Consider the following 15208-nt stretch of genomic DNA (forward strand, 5'->3'; position numbering starts at 1 on the left):
AATGCGTGTATAATGGGGCACAGGTAGGTAGTTCCATAGTGTCGTGGAAGTGGTAACTATAAGTTATGATTTACAGCTGTTGCAGGTATAAGAAAAATATTTTCCTGTTCTTTGACACGAGAACCACGTTGTTTTTATTAACCTCCTCCATTCTTTATCCTAACTACGTTTAATTTGTGAATCAGTAAAAATATCCTTTTGGCTCTCTGTGAAAGACTTCAAGTCAGTCGCAACAGATACTTAAAAATGAAAAAGGAAAAGTCGCAACAATTAGCTGGTTTTGATTACTTCCAACTTCCAAGAAGGCAATAACCAAAATTTTTCTCCCATGGCCCTGCTAGTTAGCTGCCACGCAAAGTAGAAAACACAACCCTATACACAAAAACATAGTAAACAGAGCATGTAACTCTTGTTTCCATTGACACTCCCTATTTGACACAATCTAGAACTGCATACTGACAAGATGGTTTATTTACCTTGCATCAGGTTCCGGCACATTCAGCACCAAGCAACAAGCCACAAGCGAACGTACGTATGAAATGCAACGGATGCAGAGTGCAGACGTTTTTAGTTCTTGATTTAATGATTTCCCGCCCATTCTAAAAGAATCTTTTGCCTTGACGGCTTCACCTGATCACCTCCTAATTCCTACACCTCAATCCCAGACACCAGCATCGGAATAGGAACGGTGGAAGCGATGCGACGGCCTGATCCGGCGACTGGCTTGCGCTTTGCGGCCGTCTCGCTGATCCTGTGCACGGCCAACATCTGTGCGGTGGCCAGACGGTCGTCGTACGCGCTCCTGCTCGACGACGAGGAGGACGGCGGCGGAGGCGGTGACGGCTCGGCGTCCTTCTCCTTCTTCCCGCAGACGCAGCCGCGCGGGCTGGTGTACGGGTTCTACGACGAGAGTTGCCCCGACGCCGAGGGGATCGTGTCGTCCACCGTGCGGGAGCTCTACCTCGCCAACCCCAACGTCGCCGCCGCGCTCGTCCGCCTCTTCTTCCACGACTGCTTCATCCACGTACGCGTGCTCCGCGCGTCGCGTCTCATTCACAGTCATGCTGTCCTTTCTACACTCGCACGCTTGACACAACCAAGGTGTTCCCTTCCCCGTGACGCGCGTGCAGGGCTGCGACGCCTCGGTGCTCCTGGACCGCATCAACGGCGACAAGTCGGAGAGGGAAGCGGCCCCGAACCAGTCGCTGAGAGGCTTCGGCGCCGTCGACAAGATCAAGGCGAGGCTGGAGGCGGCGTGCCCGCGGACCGTCTCCTGCGCCGACATCCTGGTCCTCGCCGCGCGGGACAGCCTCGTCCTAGCGGGCGGGCCGAGCTATCCCGTGCTCACCGGACGCAGCGACAGCGCCAGGGCCTTCTACGACGAGGTGGGCGCGCGCATCCCGTCGCCGAACGCCACCTACACCGTGACGCTCGATGCGTTCGCCCGCCGCGGCTTCACCGAGCGCGAGACCGTCGCGCTCTTAGGTCCGTCCCGTTCGTCCCTCCGTCTGTCCATTGGCGCTCGCGCGCATGCATATGCATTTGATTTTTGTTGGCGCTGTAGCAGGAGCACATAGCATCGGGAAGGTGCATTGCAGATTCTTCAAGGACAGGATCGACAACTTCGCCGGGACAGGCGAGCCTGACGACACCATCGACGCCGACATGGTCGAAGAGATGCGCGCGGTGTGCGACGGCGACGGCGCCGCGCCGATGGAGATGGGGTACTACCGGCAGGGGAGGGAGGTGGGTTTCGGCGCGCACTACTACGCGAAGCTTCTCGGTGGACGGGGCATCCTGCGGTCGGACCAGCAGCTCACGGCGGGGAGTACCGTGCGGTGGGTGCGCGTGTACGCGGCCGGGGAGCGCGGCGAGGAGGTGTTCCGCGAGGACTTCGCGCACGCAATGGTTAAGCTTGCCGCGCTTGAGCCGCTCACCGGGTCGCCCGGCCACGTCCGGATCCGCTGCTCCAAACCCGTGGAGTAGTTCAGACTTCAGAAGTTCAGAGCTTTGGCTGTAGGTACTACTCCAAGGTAGTACTGCTGGACTAGTGTTGACATTCAACCTCGCTCTTGTTCAGAACAGCAGGACTACAGGACACCTGATCAGTGATCACTAATATTTTGTATAGTACTCCAGTATTTATGCTGGCCTAGAAACACGACTTCCAAAATACAGGACACGGCGTCTACTCTTATTTCTACCCTTTTATTCATAAAGTGATTTATGAAAACCCTGTATCTTGAGGAGTAAAAAAACACCGGGCATTCACATTTTACAAGAAAAAGCCTCTCTCAAAACAAGCACCCGCGACGTCATGTTACAAGCTTTGCATATAATGTTATACTCCCTCCATCTACTTTTGATAGTCATATTTCCAAATCTGAAAATTTTATTTTTGATAGGCATATTTCAATCCAACAACTTATCATCTTAATGATTTTCTTGAATTTAATGCATGACTCTCTATTCTTCCACACATGATTGGCTACATGGGCTTTGAGAAATGTAAATATTAATGAATCGCTTGTTTACGAGGAATGACTAGTAGCATGCTTAAATGAATGATAAGTAGAACTACTTATCTTTGATCTGTGTGTCAAGATGAAATATGACTATCAAAAGTAGATGGAGGGAGTATTTTTTAAAAAAAGAATGCAAGGGCATATAATGTTATAATAACAGCTCTAAATATACGGCTGGAATCAGCTAAAACAGAGAGGTTATTTTTCTGTCCACCTCGGTTCTCGATTCAAATGGTGAGATCTACTAATAATCCAAATGCATGAAACAGAGCATAGGTATAGATCAACTATTCCCCCAATAAGATGTGAAAAACTGAAAAATTCTGCCTAATTAACCCTACATTGTTTGAGTTTTGACCGTATGAAATGCTATGTGATTAAAAAAAATAGATAAAACGAACTGCTCTGCCATAACTTTCCTCCAATGTTTTTGAACGAAAAAAATATTCTTGAAACTTTCCTCCAATGTTCAGTCTTACTCTTACAGTAACTGGGAAAACCAGTTCTGCAAAGCCAGCACAGTGCACGGTGCCGTGTCGGGTGGCTGCGCTTCATCCATCCTCAGCCTGCAGGATATCCACGTCGGCCTGGGCGCCGAGCCGCCGTCGCGCCCCAACAGCTTCACCTCGACATCCAGCTGCATGGCGCCGAGTCGCCGCTCTATGGCCGTGCGGTCACGAAGCTGCTCGGGAAGGCCAACGCCGTCAGCCCACGCCAGGAACGGCATCTTTCGGACCCCTTTCCCCGGCACTCAGAAGCCCGGCGCGCGGCCGGACGCGACGGTGAAGCCCGCTGCGGTAGCATCTCTCCGTGCCGTGCCGGTTGTTGGCGTGCAGTGTGACGTTGAAGACAGGGGAGATGGTGGACGCGCCACCAGCGGCGGCGGCCGGCGTGGCGAGACCGCGCACAGCCGTGAGTTGGACGGAAAACTCGGACGGGCGGCTGTAGAAGACGTAGTAGAAGGGGAGCACGATGGCGAAGACCATAAGGCCTTGTTCAGTTACGCCCGGATTCAATCCGGAATAATAAGTATATCAAGAAATTTATGATAAATATAATGAGATACTGGGATTTATTTTGGGTTGGGAATCAATTTACTTATGATAGAGAACAACAAAATATCCGGATTAGTTCCACACCTCTTGACTAGTGGATTGATTCCCGGTCTCTTACTATCTCTATCATGAGTAAATTGGTTCCCGGTCCAGAATAAATCCCGGCCTCTTATTGTATCTATATAAATTTTTTACTATACTTGTCATTCCCGACCCGAATTAAATCCGGGCGTAATCGAACAAGGCCTAAAGGAGCAATCTCTTATCAAGCTCGAGATGATGATCCTGTCACGAGTGCGCTATTTTGCACTTGCCGTCTTCGTCAGAAGATTGGCGGTGCTCCGTAGTATTTGGCTCGAGATCACGTGAAGCTCTTCTCATCTTGTCGACGATTTACCCCGGGATATTTCCCCGGAAATTGTAGATTTGTAGTATCATCCTGGGAATACATGAAAACGGATCAATATGGGATAGATTGCTCGTTGGTCTCGTATCTGCGTAAATCTCTCTACGCTGGTGCCCACGTCTTACGGGATCAGTTATGTGCCGTATGGTGGAGACTCTCCTATGCCGGCATCCCCCTGGCGTACGGGAGCACTCCCAGCTTCCGGCTTGGGGCGAGGAAGGCTTTGACGGTGGCGGTGAACGCGATGGGCGAGGGGGCCGGCGTGCCCGACGATCTGCTTCGGCTCATGTCGGCGGAGCGAAGGCTTGGCGTGGCGCAGGCGCGCAGCTTGAGATCAACCTGCGGCTGGGCTGGCCCGGTTGGGAGTTGTACGGCTGGGAGCGTTGATTTTGATGGGCCGCGCGTTGGGAGTTTCGCGGTTTAGAGCAAGTTTAATAGTACAGCCCACTACTAGCTCCAATTTATCTATAGCTAATCTAATAATCAATTCATACAATAGTTGCTTACTATACTATTAATATATGGTCCCACCTGTCATACACACATTGTGTCTTGGAGTCCGCGCTGCTGCTGGCAACATATATGTAGCCCGCTACTCTTCTCTTTCATTTTTTATCTCGTTAAAATATGTTTACAGTTGGCTAATAGCCTGCTATTGTACCTGCTCTTACGGCTCGGGTCGTGGTTGTTAGAGCAGGTACAGTAAACCCTGCAAGCCGGCGACAGCATGCACACCCTGGCAAAAAAGAGTGAGCTGGACAAAAAAATGGCGTGAGCCGGCGACTATTTAGTCGCCGACTGCACACGCACTTCAAGAAATGCAAAGCACCAACGACTGGCCTCCGAAATGGCTAGACACTATATGAAGCAGAAAATGCTACATGTTGGAAAGATGGTGGGTCCCATAAAAAATAAAATATTTATGTTATAGTATTTCCTATTGTATAGACATTAGCTACAACGTTTACTATAAATGACATGGCTATCTTTTGAAGCCAACAGTGGGCTGCATTATTGACCTTGCTCTTACTGATGTGTTCTCCCCCATTTTCCCAACCTACCTATCACGTTTTTCGCGCGCACATTTTTCAAACTACTAAATGTTGTGATTTATGCAAAAGCTTTCTAATTAAAGTTGTTTTAAAAAAATCATATTAATACATTTTTTTAAAAAAGTTAAGAAACTGTCTATTCATTTGTCGGTGATTTCGTAGACTAATTAGTCCAGGCCTATCAACTTTCACGATGGACTAATTAGTTCACGTTAAAATTGGAAGTTTGATTGAATTTGAAACGATGTGATGGAAAAGTTAAAAGTTTATGTGTGTAGGAAAATTTTGATGTGATGGAAAAGTTGAAAGTTTGAAGAAAAGTTAGCAACTAAACCAAGCCGTTATCTGGTTTCTCTCTTAAATAAGATGCACTGCAGTAGGTTGTAAACGATCACACTTTGTCAATTTTCTTTTGTGCGTTGTACTATTCTTTTTCTTGTTCGGGTTAAGATATACTGCAACTACGTTCAAAATTGTACCCGATCAAAACTTTACAATATATATATATATATATGTATATATATATATATATATGTATATATATATATATCTATATACATATATATATATAGTAAATTTGTTTGGTGCTCCATAGTGCCCGGGCACCATTGTTGAAATTGAGTATATAACCAATTCAAATGAGTATGAAACTTTTTCAATTATTTAGGTATTAACATTAACTACTTTACTAACTAGTTCAAAGCAAGTTTGAACTGAATTTGAACTTGTTTTTGTTAGATTTTGATTCTAGGTATATAGCATCCATACATATAATTAGTTAGGTATGTAATCATGAATTGTGAAATAAAGTTAAATTTGAGTTGTTTTGTTGATAGATATATGTATGAATCGAATTCTTATAACTAGGTATATACTCACAATTTAAAAATTTTGAAAAATTTGAGTAATTTTGTGCATTTGAAACCATGGTGCCCGGGCACCATGGTGCCCCATATGAGTGTCCTCTATATATATATATATATATTAGAAAATTATAGTGTGACTTTTGGTCATTACATGAAGAAAGAATGCGCACGGCCATAATTTTAGGCACGAGCTAGTATGTGATCCTAGATTGACAGAGTTACATAACCACGAGTGGCGGAGGCAGGGCCCGGCCAGCACGGGCAGCTGCCCGGGCTCCATGCCATCGCAACACACATTGCTCCACAGCATAAACATCATTTACTCATTAATTGCTTACATAATTACCTTGCTTCCTGGTTCCAAGGAAGGTTAATTAGATGACTAGCCAACAAACAAGCAAAGCAAGGGCAAAATCTTCATATTGCTAAATATAAAGCCCAAGCAAAGAGTTGTACCACATTCCTAATCTTGCTTTCCTAATGTATAGTAGCCCCGTACTCTTAACTCATTGACAATAAACAACCAACATTTCATTGATAAATTGTAACTTGGCAACAATCAACTTTAAGTCTATGATAAACGTACAATTTTCTATATATAGTTTTTATCTCTTGTTAGGCTTGCCCAGGCTCAAGAAAATTTCTGGCTCCGCCACTGACCACGACTTAACCGCAACAACTAGCTAGTACTATCTTCAGTGTGAAAGTTTTGTGATGTTGAGTGTTCATTTTACTAGGAAGTGATCTCTGATCTAGTTTTTGTTAGTACAATGTGTCAACTTTCGAAAATGCTCATTATGGAGAGACCGAGGCGGAGGGGCTTCTATCGGGCGGCTGCTGACCACTCACTCGCCACACGCAGCGCAGAAACTAAAAGGGTTACCATTTCCCCCATCTCCCCTATCTCTGCCCTACCATGGACTTCTCCGGCGGTAGCACCAACGGCGGCGGAGTCGCGTCCAGGAGGATGCAGGCCGAGCAGTGGCTGGATATTGCGGGGAAACTCCTCGCGGCGTGGGACCTTGTCGGCTGCAAGCGGTTCATAGAGCAGACGGTGGAGACGAGCTCCTCGCCGTCACCAATGTCCTCTTCTCCTCCCAGTCGCTCCTCCACTCGAGCCACGCTGACCCACTCGCCATCCTCAGCTTCCCCCGACACCAACCACGCCGACCACGTCGCAGTATCCTGCGCCTACCGCCGCCTCGCGCTCCTCTCCTCAAGCAGGGCAGCAACCCACCCGGGCACCAACGTCGCCCTCAGTCTCATCCACGACGCGTACGCCATCCTCTCTGATCCCAACCACCGTCCGCGGCCCTCCTCTGCTGCCCTCGTCCCCCACCCTCATGTTACCTCGTCCTAGCCAGCCGTCGTGACCAAATCCCGGAGTTCTAGACGGCGTGCCCCTTCTGCTACTACGTCCACCAGTACCAGCACGAGCTCGTGGGTTGCTAACCACCAGAGTGGAGGTAGATCTAGATTTTCCTCTTGATTTTTTAATGTTTCACTCTATGTACCATGATGTTTCATCAGTTTAGATTGAAATGTTGCAGTGGATTTTCGATGGTGTTTTGTTCTTTTTTTTTTATGTACTCAGATTTATTCATGTTTCAATACATTCGAAAACGTTGTTTTATACGTTGTAGCAAAATGTTTCATTGTGTGTTTTGATTGTGTTTCAGCATTTATAGCATTGAAACATTTTTAAATTCGTTGGTATTTCATTCTTTTTCTCGATGTACTCGGATTTGTTTCATGTTTTAATACATTTGAAACGTTGTTTTATACATTGCAACAAAATGTTTTATGGTATGATTTGATTGTGTTTCAGCATTTTAAGAGATTGAAACATTTTCGATCTACTTGATGAAACAACGCCCGATTTTTGACAAACAAATCGGATGCCCGATTTGTAGGGGGTGCGGTCAACTTCTGTTGTTAAAATGTATTTCGGTTTAAACCATATATGGTGTTAGTGTCTCATTGGTTGCTCTAAAAAGTCAATGCCAAAAATTTAAATTTTTAAACTTAATTTAAAATTTGATTTTAAGATATTTTTAATGTAGTTTTTTTAGCATTGGCTTTTAAGATGTATAAAAGTTTTACCTATAAATTATTATTTATTCCCTAAAGTTTTTAGACGCTAAGCACACATATATAAAAGTTTTATCTATAAATTAATTTTAATTTTTACCTACTCAAGCTCAACAAGAACTATTCGGATCATATCTAAACTTGCCTCATTGGACAAGGGAGCACCCGATGGTATAAATACAAGACCCCTTATGAGTAGAGGGAACACATCTAGACAGAACATGTAAGACAAGGCAATATAGATCTAGACAAGCACAATGTAGAAAATACAATGGCCGACATGAAGGATATAGAGACAATTCCGATCTCGCCGAGTTCATATCCGAGAAAGTTTGACTAGCAGCTAGCCATCAACCACATGTGAGAGCTCCATGCCACCACTAAGCCGCCAGAGACTAGATTAGGTTAGCTCAAATATTATACTCGTGTGATGCTGATATATAAATGTAATACCATCTTCGACCAACAATAGTATAGGTATTACCTATTAGATAAAAGGCCCGAACATGTATAAAAAATCATGCCCACCGTCTTTTTTAACTTGTCACGTATACCTTGGCACCAACGACCTCCATACTCTACAAATATCATAGGCCAGGGGCGGATCTACAGTAGAAGGGCCGGTGTCAGGCGACACCGACGACTTTCAGCAAAACCTATAACAAAACTGCTATCTATTTATTATAACACCAATGATCTAAACATAATTAGCATACTACGACATTGATAGACACGTCATGACACCAACGAATTGATTTTCTGGATCCGCCACAGTCGTAGGCGGGTATAACCTGTCGACAATCATCTTGGTGACAATAGTAATAGCGAAAGACTTCACGTTTCATTCAGTCGGGAAAATTCTTTTCAGCCTTGTTTGAATTGTACATTAGCCTTGTTTGAATGACTTGCTCTAATTAAACTACACTTAGCTAAACTTAATGTTTAATTTATTTTAAATGCTGAAATATCCGATCGATCATTCATTAAAAAAAAAAGCAAAGCCTAAGTTGATGTAACGGGGCCTAGCTAGAACAGGCCAGAGCGCGGTGCTTGACTAGTTGACTGCGCTGAGACTTCTACCCACGCACAGATAACTGCCCCTGCACATGCACAAGAGTGGATTTTAAACTCTTGACAACAGTTCTCTCGTTGTAAATAGTTATATTTTTTTAAAAAAATATATATATTAACATGTGATATATGTGGAGATTATGGATACCCCATATCTACATGACAGTTATAATTTAGTCGGATATACGGTACCAAATATAGATAGAATATCTCTATGAAGACTCGGGTTAGATTCTAAACTTGTATGTCAAGGAAATACCCGAGATCTTAGTCGGTTATGATTGTATTTTATCTATAATCCCATATTCCGTTAGGATATGGACTGTATTTTGTAAAGCGGACCTCTTCCCCTATATAAGGAGGGGTCTGTGTGCCTCTCGGGGCGAGATTCTTTTTTCCAGTTTATACAATCAATAACATACTCGGCGGAATCATCCCCGGACAGGAGTAGGGTATTTCTTCTTAAATAAGAAGGCCTGAACCTGTATAAAATTCTTTGTCTCCAAACCCATCCACTTTCCTAGCTTAATAGCCACCCCCTTTTATTATTGCCGAAGTCTTGTTTCGACAATATATCATAAACATGTTAAGTTAAAATTCAATTTCTACATGTCGCAACGAAAAGAACAAATTTGATACGTTAATTAGCTGTAGTTTTTATTTTTTGCAAGATATATAAGTTGAATTTGAACTTGTTTGTGGAGTGGTATAGTACATATTAATACATATTCTCATATTTTGTTTTCCAATTTTTTTATAATTATTTAAGTGACATATAAATAATGAGGGGATATCCCTTTCGGAGTTTAGAATAGTTCCATTATCTTAAAAAAAGAGAGTTTAGAATAGTTTCTCCACATGCACGGATGCACTATTGCACCAGTCCACTTCCCTGCACATGCACCAAACCACCAATTGCGCCACCAGTCTGTCCAGCACGGCAGCACCTCGTCGGCCGGCTGCGCGGCGCGCGCGACCTTTCGTTTGTGCGCATCAGCACATGCCCGCGTTGCACGTACAAGCAAGCAACAAGTCGCAGCAAGCAAACGAATAGCAGACGGCGACGTCGATATATCGATGCCGCTAATCAAATGAGCCCGTGGGAGAGGGGTCGTCAGCGGTCAACGGGTACGCACCGGAATTCCACAAGCCGGACAACGGGACAAGCTAAGCTTAATTGGCTCTTTGTAGCGCATGTGCGTTCTAGCGGCCAAGTTTTTCCAAGCGAGCACGACTCGTAGACGTACGATACGACGCGACGACCTAGCGTATGGGTCCTTCGCTTGGTTAGGCCGCCTGACCAGATCGCGACCCCTCGCATTCAGGTACGTATAGCAGGAGTAGCTAGCTGTAGTCCAGCAGCTGCCGGCCGGCTGGCTGGCCGGGCCGGGAATGCAAGTTGCTGGCCCGTCAGTCAAGCACGCTTGGCTGCGTAGTGCGTTGGTGGACTAGCTAGTGGTGGAAATTGTAACTCGATCGATAAGCTAGCTAGTTCATCGAGGACGTGCGAATCGGGGAACGGGATGTGCCAAACTGGAGTCTGGATAGTGCTAGGAGCTTGCATGTGTAGGAACGAGTGTGTGTGGGTGAAGGCAAATGGTTGGTACATTGCAGGAAAGTTGTCCAATAAATTAGATGCATTTGTACGTTAGCGTACGGCGTACCGCTTATATATAGAGTAGTGATGGTCCTCTCAGTTGCAAATAAGGCGGATATGGCTAAGATGGGTTTCGCTCCCATGCTTTCAGTGGCCGTGCTCCTTGGAACCTTGGCAGCATTTCCTGCAGGTAATGCAACTAATTAAGATGTCTCTCTGCAGACTGCAGCCATTTAGCATTCCCCTATATATATACTACTACGTACAGCGCCACGTACAGGCTTGCGCATATGTACTGTCCATTGGGAGCCTAAAATTGACTGAACTAATTATTGGGTCTTTGTTGCACACTTGCATCTGTTTCTCGACAGCGGTACACTCCATCGGCGTGTGTTACGGCGTGGTCGCCAACAACCTGCCCGGGCCGAGCGAAGTCGTGCAGCTGTACAGATCCAAGGGGATCGATTCGATGCGCATCTACTTCGCGGACGCCGCCGCCCTCAATGCACTCAGCGGCTCGAACATCGGTCTCATCATGGACGTCGGCAACGGCAACCTCTCGAGCTTAGCTTCCAGCCCCTCCGCCGCAGCCGGTTGGGTCAGGGACAACATCCAGGCCTACCCGGGCGTCTCCTTCCGCTACATCGCCGTCGGCAACGAGGTTCAAGGCAGCGACACCGCGAACATCCTTCCGGCCATGCGGAACGTCAACAGCGCGCTGGTGGCGGCCGGCCTCGGCAACATCAAGGTATCCACGTCGGTCAGGTTCGACGCGTTCGCCGACACCTTCCCGCCCTCCAGCGGCAGGTTCAGGGACGACTACATGACCCCGATCGCGAGGTTCTTGGCCACCACCGGCGCGCCGCTGTTGGCGAACGTGTACCCCTACTTCGCCTACAAAGACGACCAGGAAAGCGGGCAGAAAAACATCATGCTCAACTACGCCACCTTCCAGCCGGGCACGACGGTGGTGGACAACGGGAACAGGCTGACCTACACGTGCCTCTTCGACGCGATGGTCGACTCCATCTACGCCGCGCTGGAGAAGGCCGGCACACCGAGCGTCAGCGTCGTCGTGTCCGAGAGCGGGTGGCCGTCCGCCGGAGGGAAGGTTGGGGCCAGCGTGAACAACGCGCAGACATACAACCAGGGGCTGATCAACCATGTCCGAGGCGGCACGCCCAAGAAGCGCAGGGCGTTGGAGACTTACATATTTGCTATGTTCGACGAGAACGGCAAGCCTGGGGATGAGATCGAGAAGCACTTTGGGCTGTTCAACCCCAATAAGTCGCCATCGTACAGCATTAGTTTCTAAGGGGATCGTACAGACTGATATATATTTTTATATGGAATAAGTTGCTCCCGTGATAGGCCAAACGCAAGCATGGGAAGCAAGCATAGTGCCGTGTGGTGTCCATGCATCTTTCCCAATTTGTGAAATATATACTCCCAGTGAATTTTAAGCGATACTGTTCGCGTCCAGCGAACATCCGCGGAAAGGCTAGCGGGCGCCCGCTAGCCTTTCCGGAGGACGCACCAAAGACTGTCATGTCACGCGGATCAAAAGCTTCGTGTACGTACGTAGCGGTACAACTTCATCTCCGCCAGCACCTGAGCCGTTCCGTTCTTCACGTGAGGCGCCGGCGCGCGTAGATCCTCCGGTAAGCCGACTCCCCTGCGGCCCTGCACCACGGCACTACCGTGAACTCCGCTGCCGACCTCCTCCGCGCGCAGAACCCCGGCACTTTTCCCCCACGCGAGCGCCACGCCGGACTGCCGGAGTAGTAGACCGCCACCTCCCCGCTGTTGGCGCACCACCGCCGGAAGTAGCGCGTGGGTTCTCGACGCGCACCGCGAGGTTAAACGCGGGCGAAACCGTGTGCCCGACAACCGTTTTCGCGTCCATGTATCCAGCCCGTCTGCGGCGTCGAAGGAGGCGAGATCCATGGTGATCGTGGTCACTTTCTCCCCGTCGGAGAGACCAGCGCCATGCATGGTGCCGCTGCCATTGCCGTCACGTACGCCATCGCGATCGGTCGTCTTTTGGGACGCGCGTCTCGCCACCGGATCGTTGCCGTACGTCCCATACGAAGGCCGGTTTGGGGCGTCGTCATCGTCGTCGATGGCTTTTTTCTCCATGGACTATCGGGAGTTAGGCAAGAGAATTTGTGAGATCGATCGAACGTGTCTTGGGGAGGTAATCAAGTAGATTCTTCGTCCATCTCATCGTAACCCAATCTATCTATCTATCTATCTATATATCTTAACTAATTAAAAGATTTGGATTTTTCCAATCGTCACCTAATTTTTGTCCGTATATGCGCTATTTTTTCGTCCATATATACTTAAAAAAAAATTACTCCGTGCTTATATCCGCCTTGCTCACGATCCCCTTCGTCCCCTGCACAACTTTTGTCCCTCTCTCCGTGAGAAACGGATCAAATCAGATACAAGCACGGACACATGAACAAATCAACCCAAATTCCCTATCCAAAACCCAATCATATGAAAAAAAAACCGGAACAAAAACTTCTTGAAAAATCAAGATCAAGAAGAAAATAAAGATAAATGGAGTCGGAGAAGAGAAAAAATAAATTGTACACTGATCCTGTAGAAGGGGAAAATCGCTCTGTTCTCTGGGGTGGACGCACAGGGAGTGCCCTCGCTCGATCCGTGCCATCAGCACCCAATCCGGGCTTGATCCACGTCGCCCCCGTCCGATCCGATCTTCTCCAGTCTCCACAAACGCGCCTCTTATTCAGAACTCCAACCGGCACCAACGAGCTCCAGCTGCCAGATCCGGCCACAAGAGCTCGAGGTCGGCTAAGTCCGGAAGGTAGGAAGAGGGCGGGGAGAGAGGAGAGCTCGAGGAGATTACCAAATCCGAAAGCTCGAGACGCCGCCGTTGCCGCAATAATCTTCCTCCTCTTCTCCTGTTGTTACCGGCGTCGTCTTCTCACAGGCCGCCCCACCGCCTCCCTGCACAAGCTCCGAGAATCCCATGCACCCTCTCCTCCCTCCAGCTGCCAGATCGGCTGGCCACAAATCTAAAGTCACCAAGCAACGCAGATGGATGCATTAGTGGCGGTGGGCTGAGGGGAATATCGGCGGCGATGAGGACGAGAAAAGAGGACGAGGGGAAAGAACTGCTCACGCGGATAAATTATCGGAGCGACGATTCTGTTTCTTTTTTCCTTTTTTTTTCTTTTCTCTAACCACTCACGCTCACGCGGATAAGGACGGGGGCAGCGAGCTGACGGGAATCACACCAGCGAAGAAACGACGCTCCTTTTTTTTTCTTTTTTCTTTTCTCTTTTCTCTTTTTTTTTCTTTTTTTCTTTTCTCTTGGGAAAAAGTACGAATTACCCCCCAAACTATCGTGGTCGTCCGAATTACCCCCCTGAACCACAAAACCGGACATTCTTCACCCCTAACTATGCAAACCGGACGAATTACCCCCCTCGACCCAATCCGCGGTGGTTTTGGTCTACGTGGCGTACGCGTGGCAGTCCAGTCAGCAATTTATTTATTTAAAAAATATGAGACCCACTTTTCATACTCCTATTTCACTTTTTTTCTCTCTCTTCTCTCTCTCTCACTCTTCCTCTCTCTCTCTTCTCTCACTCTGTCTCACGCGCACAGCGGCAGGCGGGGGGCGGCGAGCGGCGGCGGCGGCGGGAGCTCGCGCTGCTCGAGCGAGGCGAGGCGGCGGCGGCGGAGGAGGCGAGCGGCGGCGGGGTGCGGCGGAGGAGGCGAGCGGCGGGGAGGACGGCGGCGAGCGTCGGGGGATGAGGCGGCGAGCGGCAGCGGGGTGCGGCAAAGGAGGGGGAGCTCGCGCTGCTCGAGCGAAGCGAGGCGGCGGCTGGCATCCTCCAGCGCGCGCTCCGCCGCCGCGGCTTCCTCGCGCGCCCGCTCCCGCGCCGCGTCCACCTTCTCCAGCGCGCGCCTCACCTCTTCCCGCTGCTCCTTCTCCTCCCCTCCTGCTGCCGCGGCCGTGGCGCCGCCGTCGGACGCTGCGACGACGACGACAGCGGGGCCGATGAAGAGCTGCAGCTTCGTCGTCGTCATCGTCGTCGCGTGTTGCTCATGGGAGGAGGAGCCGGTGGTCGTGGAGTTGGACGAGAATGCGGCGGCCAACGGCGCCGTGGTGGACGCCGGGAGGAGCTGCAGCTCAGGCGGCGGTGGCGGATGATGATGATGATGCCGCAGCGCCGCGGGACGGATGACCGGCAGCGTCGTCACCACGGGCATGACCTCGCCGCGCACCCGTCCAGAGTTACACGCATCCTGTGCTCTATGAAGCTCTCCACCCTGCAACCACACACACACAACCACCCCCAAACCAAACCACCGCCATTAGCGCACACTAACCATACCACTTAACCACCATCTCATCACCAAACACAAAAAAAATACGGCAATCGATCCGATCGACTGATTGATCATCTGTACATGTAGATCGATCGAAAGCAACGCATCGATCGAACACGACACACACTGACTGATCACCTCGTCCCCTCTCCGCCGCCTCGCCTCCTCCGCCGC

At 48.8% G+C, this 15208-nt stretch overlaps 3 protein-coding genes across 3 annotated transcripts; all 3 read left to right on the forward strand.

Annotated features, from left to right (window-relative positions):
• Positions 1-508: 508 nt before the first annotated feature.
• LOC107276369 (putative Peroxidase 48) lies at positions 509-2390 on the forward strand. Its single transcript, XM_066306712.1, has 3 exons — positions 509-1024; positions 1131-1485; positions 1568-2390. Exons 1-3 carry the CDS (start codon positions 698-700, stop codon positions 1984-1986), a joined length of 1101 nt encoding a protein of 366 aa, XP_066162809.1. The 5' UTR covers positions 509-697; the 3' UTR covers positions 1987-2390.
• Positions 2391-6820: 4430 nt separating this feature from the next.
• On the forward strand, positions 6821-7264 carry LOC107275393 (uncharacterized). The gene has a single exon (XM_015783586.1). The coding sequence runs from the start codon at positions 6821-6823 to the stop codon at positions 7262-7264; it is 444 nt and encodes a 147-aa protein (XP_015639072.1).
• Positions 7265-10765: 3501 nt separating this feature from the next.
• LOC4325938 (glucan endo-1,3-beta-glucosidase GII) lies at positions 10766-12130 on the forward strand. Its single transcript, XM_015766957.3, has 2 exons — positions 10766-10853; positions 11035-12130. Exons 1-2 carry the CDS (start codon positions 10781-10783, stop codon positions 11976-11978), a joined length of 1017 nt encoding a protein of 338 aa, XP_015622443.2. The 5' UTR covers positions 10766-10780; the 3' UTR covers positions 11979-12130.
• The last annotated feature ends 3078 nt before the right edge of the window (positions 12131-15208 follow it).

This window comes from Oryza sativa, chromosome 1 (assembly GCF_034140825.1).
Source record: "Oryza sativa Japonica Group chromosome 1, ASM3414082v1".
NCBI classification, from domain to species: Eukaryota; Viridiplantae; Streptophyta; class Magnoliopsida; order Poales; family Poaceae; genus Oryza; species Oryza sativa.

Coding starts and splice junctions, on each gene's coding strand:
- LOC107276369 (XM_066306712.1), top strand. CDS start 698: ATGCGACGGCCTGATCCGGCGACTGGCTTGCGCTTTGCGGCCGTCTCG. Junction 1,025..1,130: donor TCCACGACTGCTTCATCCAC/GTACGCGTGCTC, acceptor ACGCGCGTGCAG/GGCTGCGACGCCTCGGTGCT. Junction 1,486..1,567: donor CGAGACCGTCGCGCTCTTAG/GTCCGTCCCGTT, acceptor GCGCTGTAGCAG/GAGCACATAGCATCGGGAAG.
- LOC107275393 (XM_015783586.1), top strand. CDS start 6,821: ATGGACTTCTCCGGCGGTAGCACCAACGGCGGCGGAGTCGCGTCCAGG.
- LOC4325938 (XM_015766957.3), top strand. CDS start 10,781: ATGGCTAAGATGGGTTTCGCTCCCATGCTTTCAGTGGCCGTGCTCCTT. Junction 10,854..11,034: donor CTTGGCAGCATTTCCTGCAG/GTAATGCAACTA, acceptor GTTTCTCGACAG/CGGTACACTCCATCGGCGTG.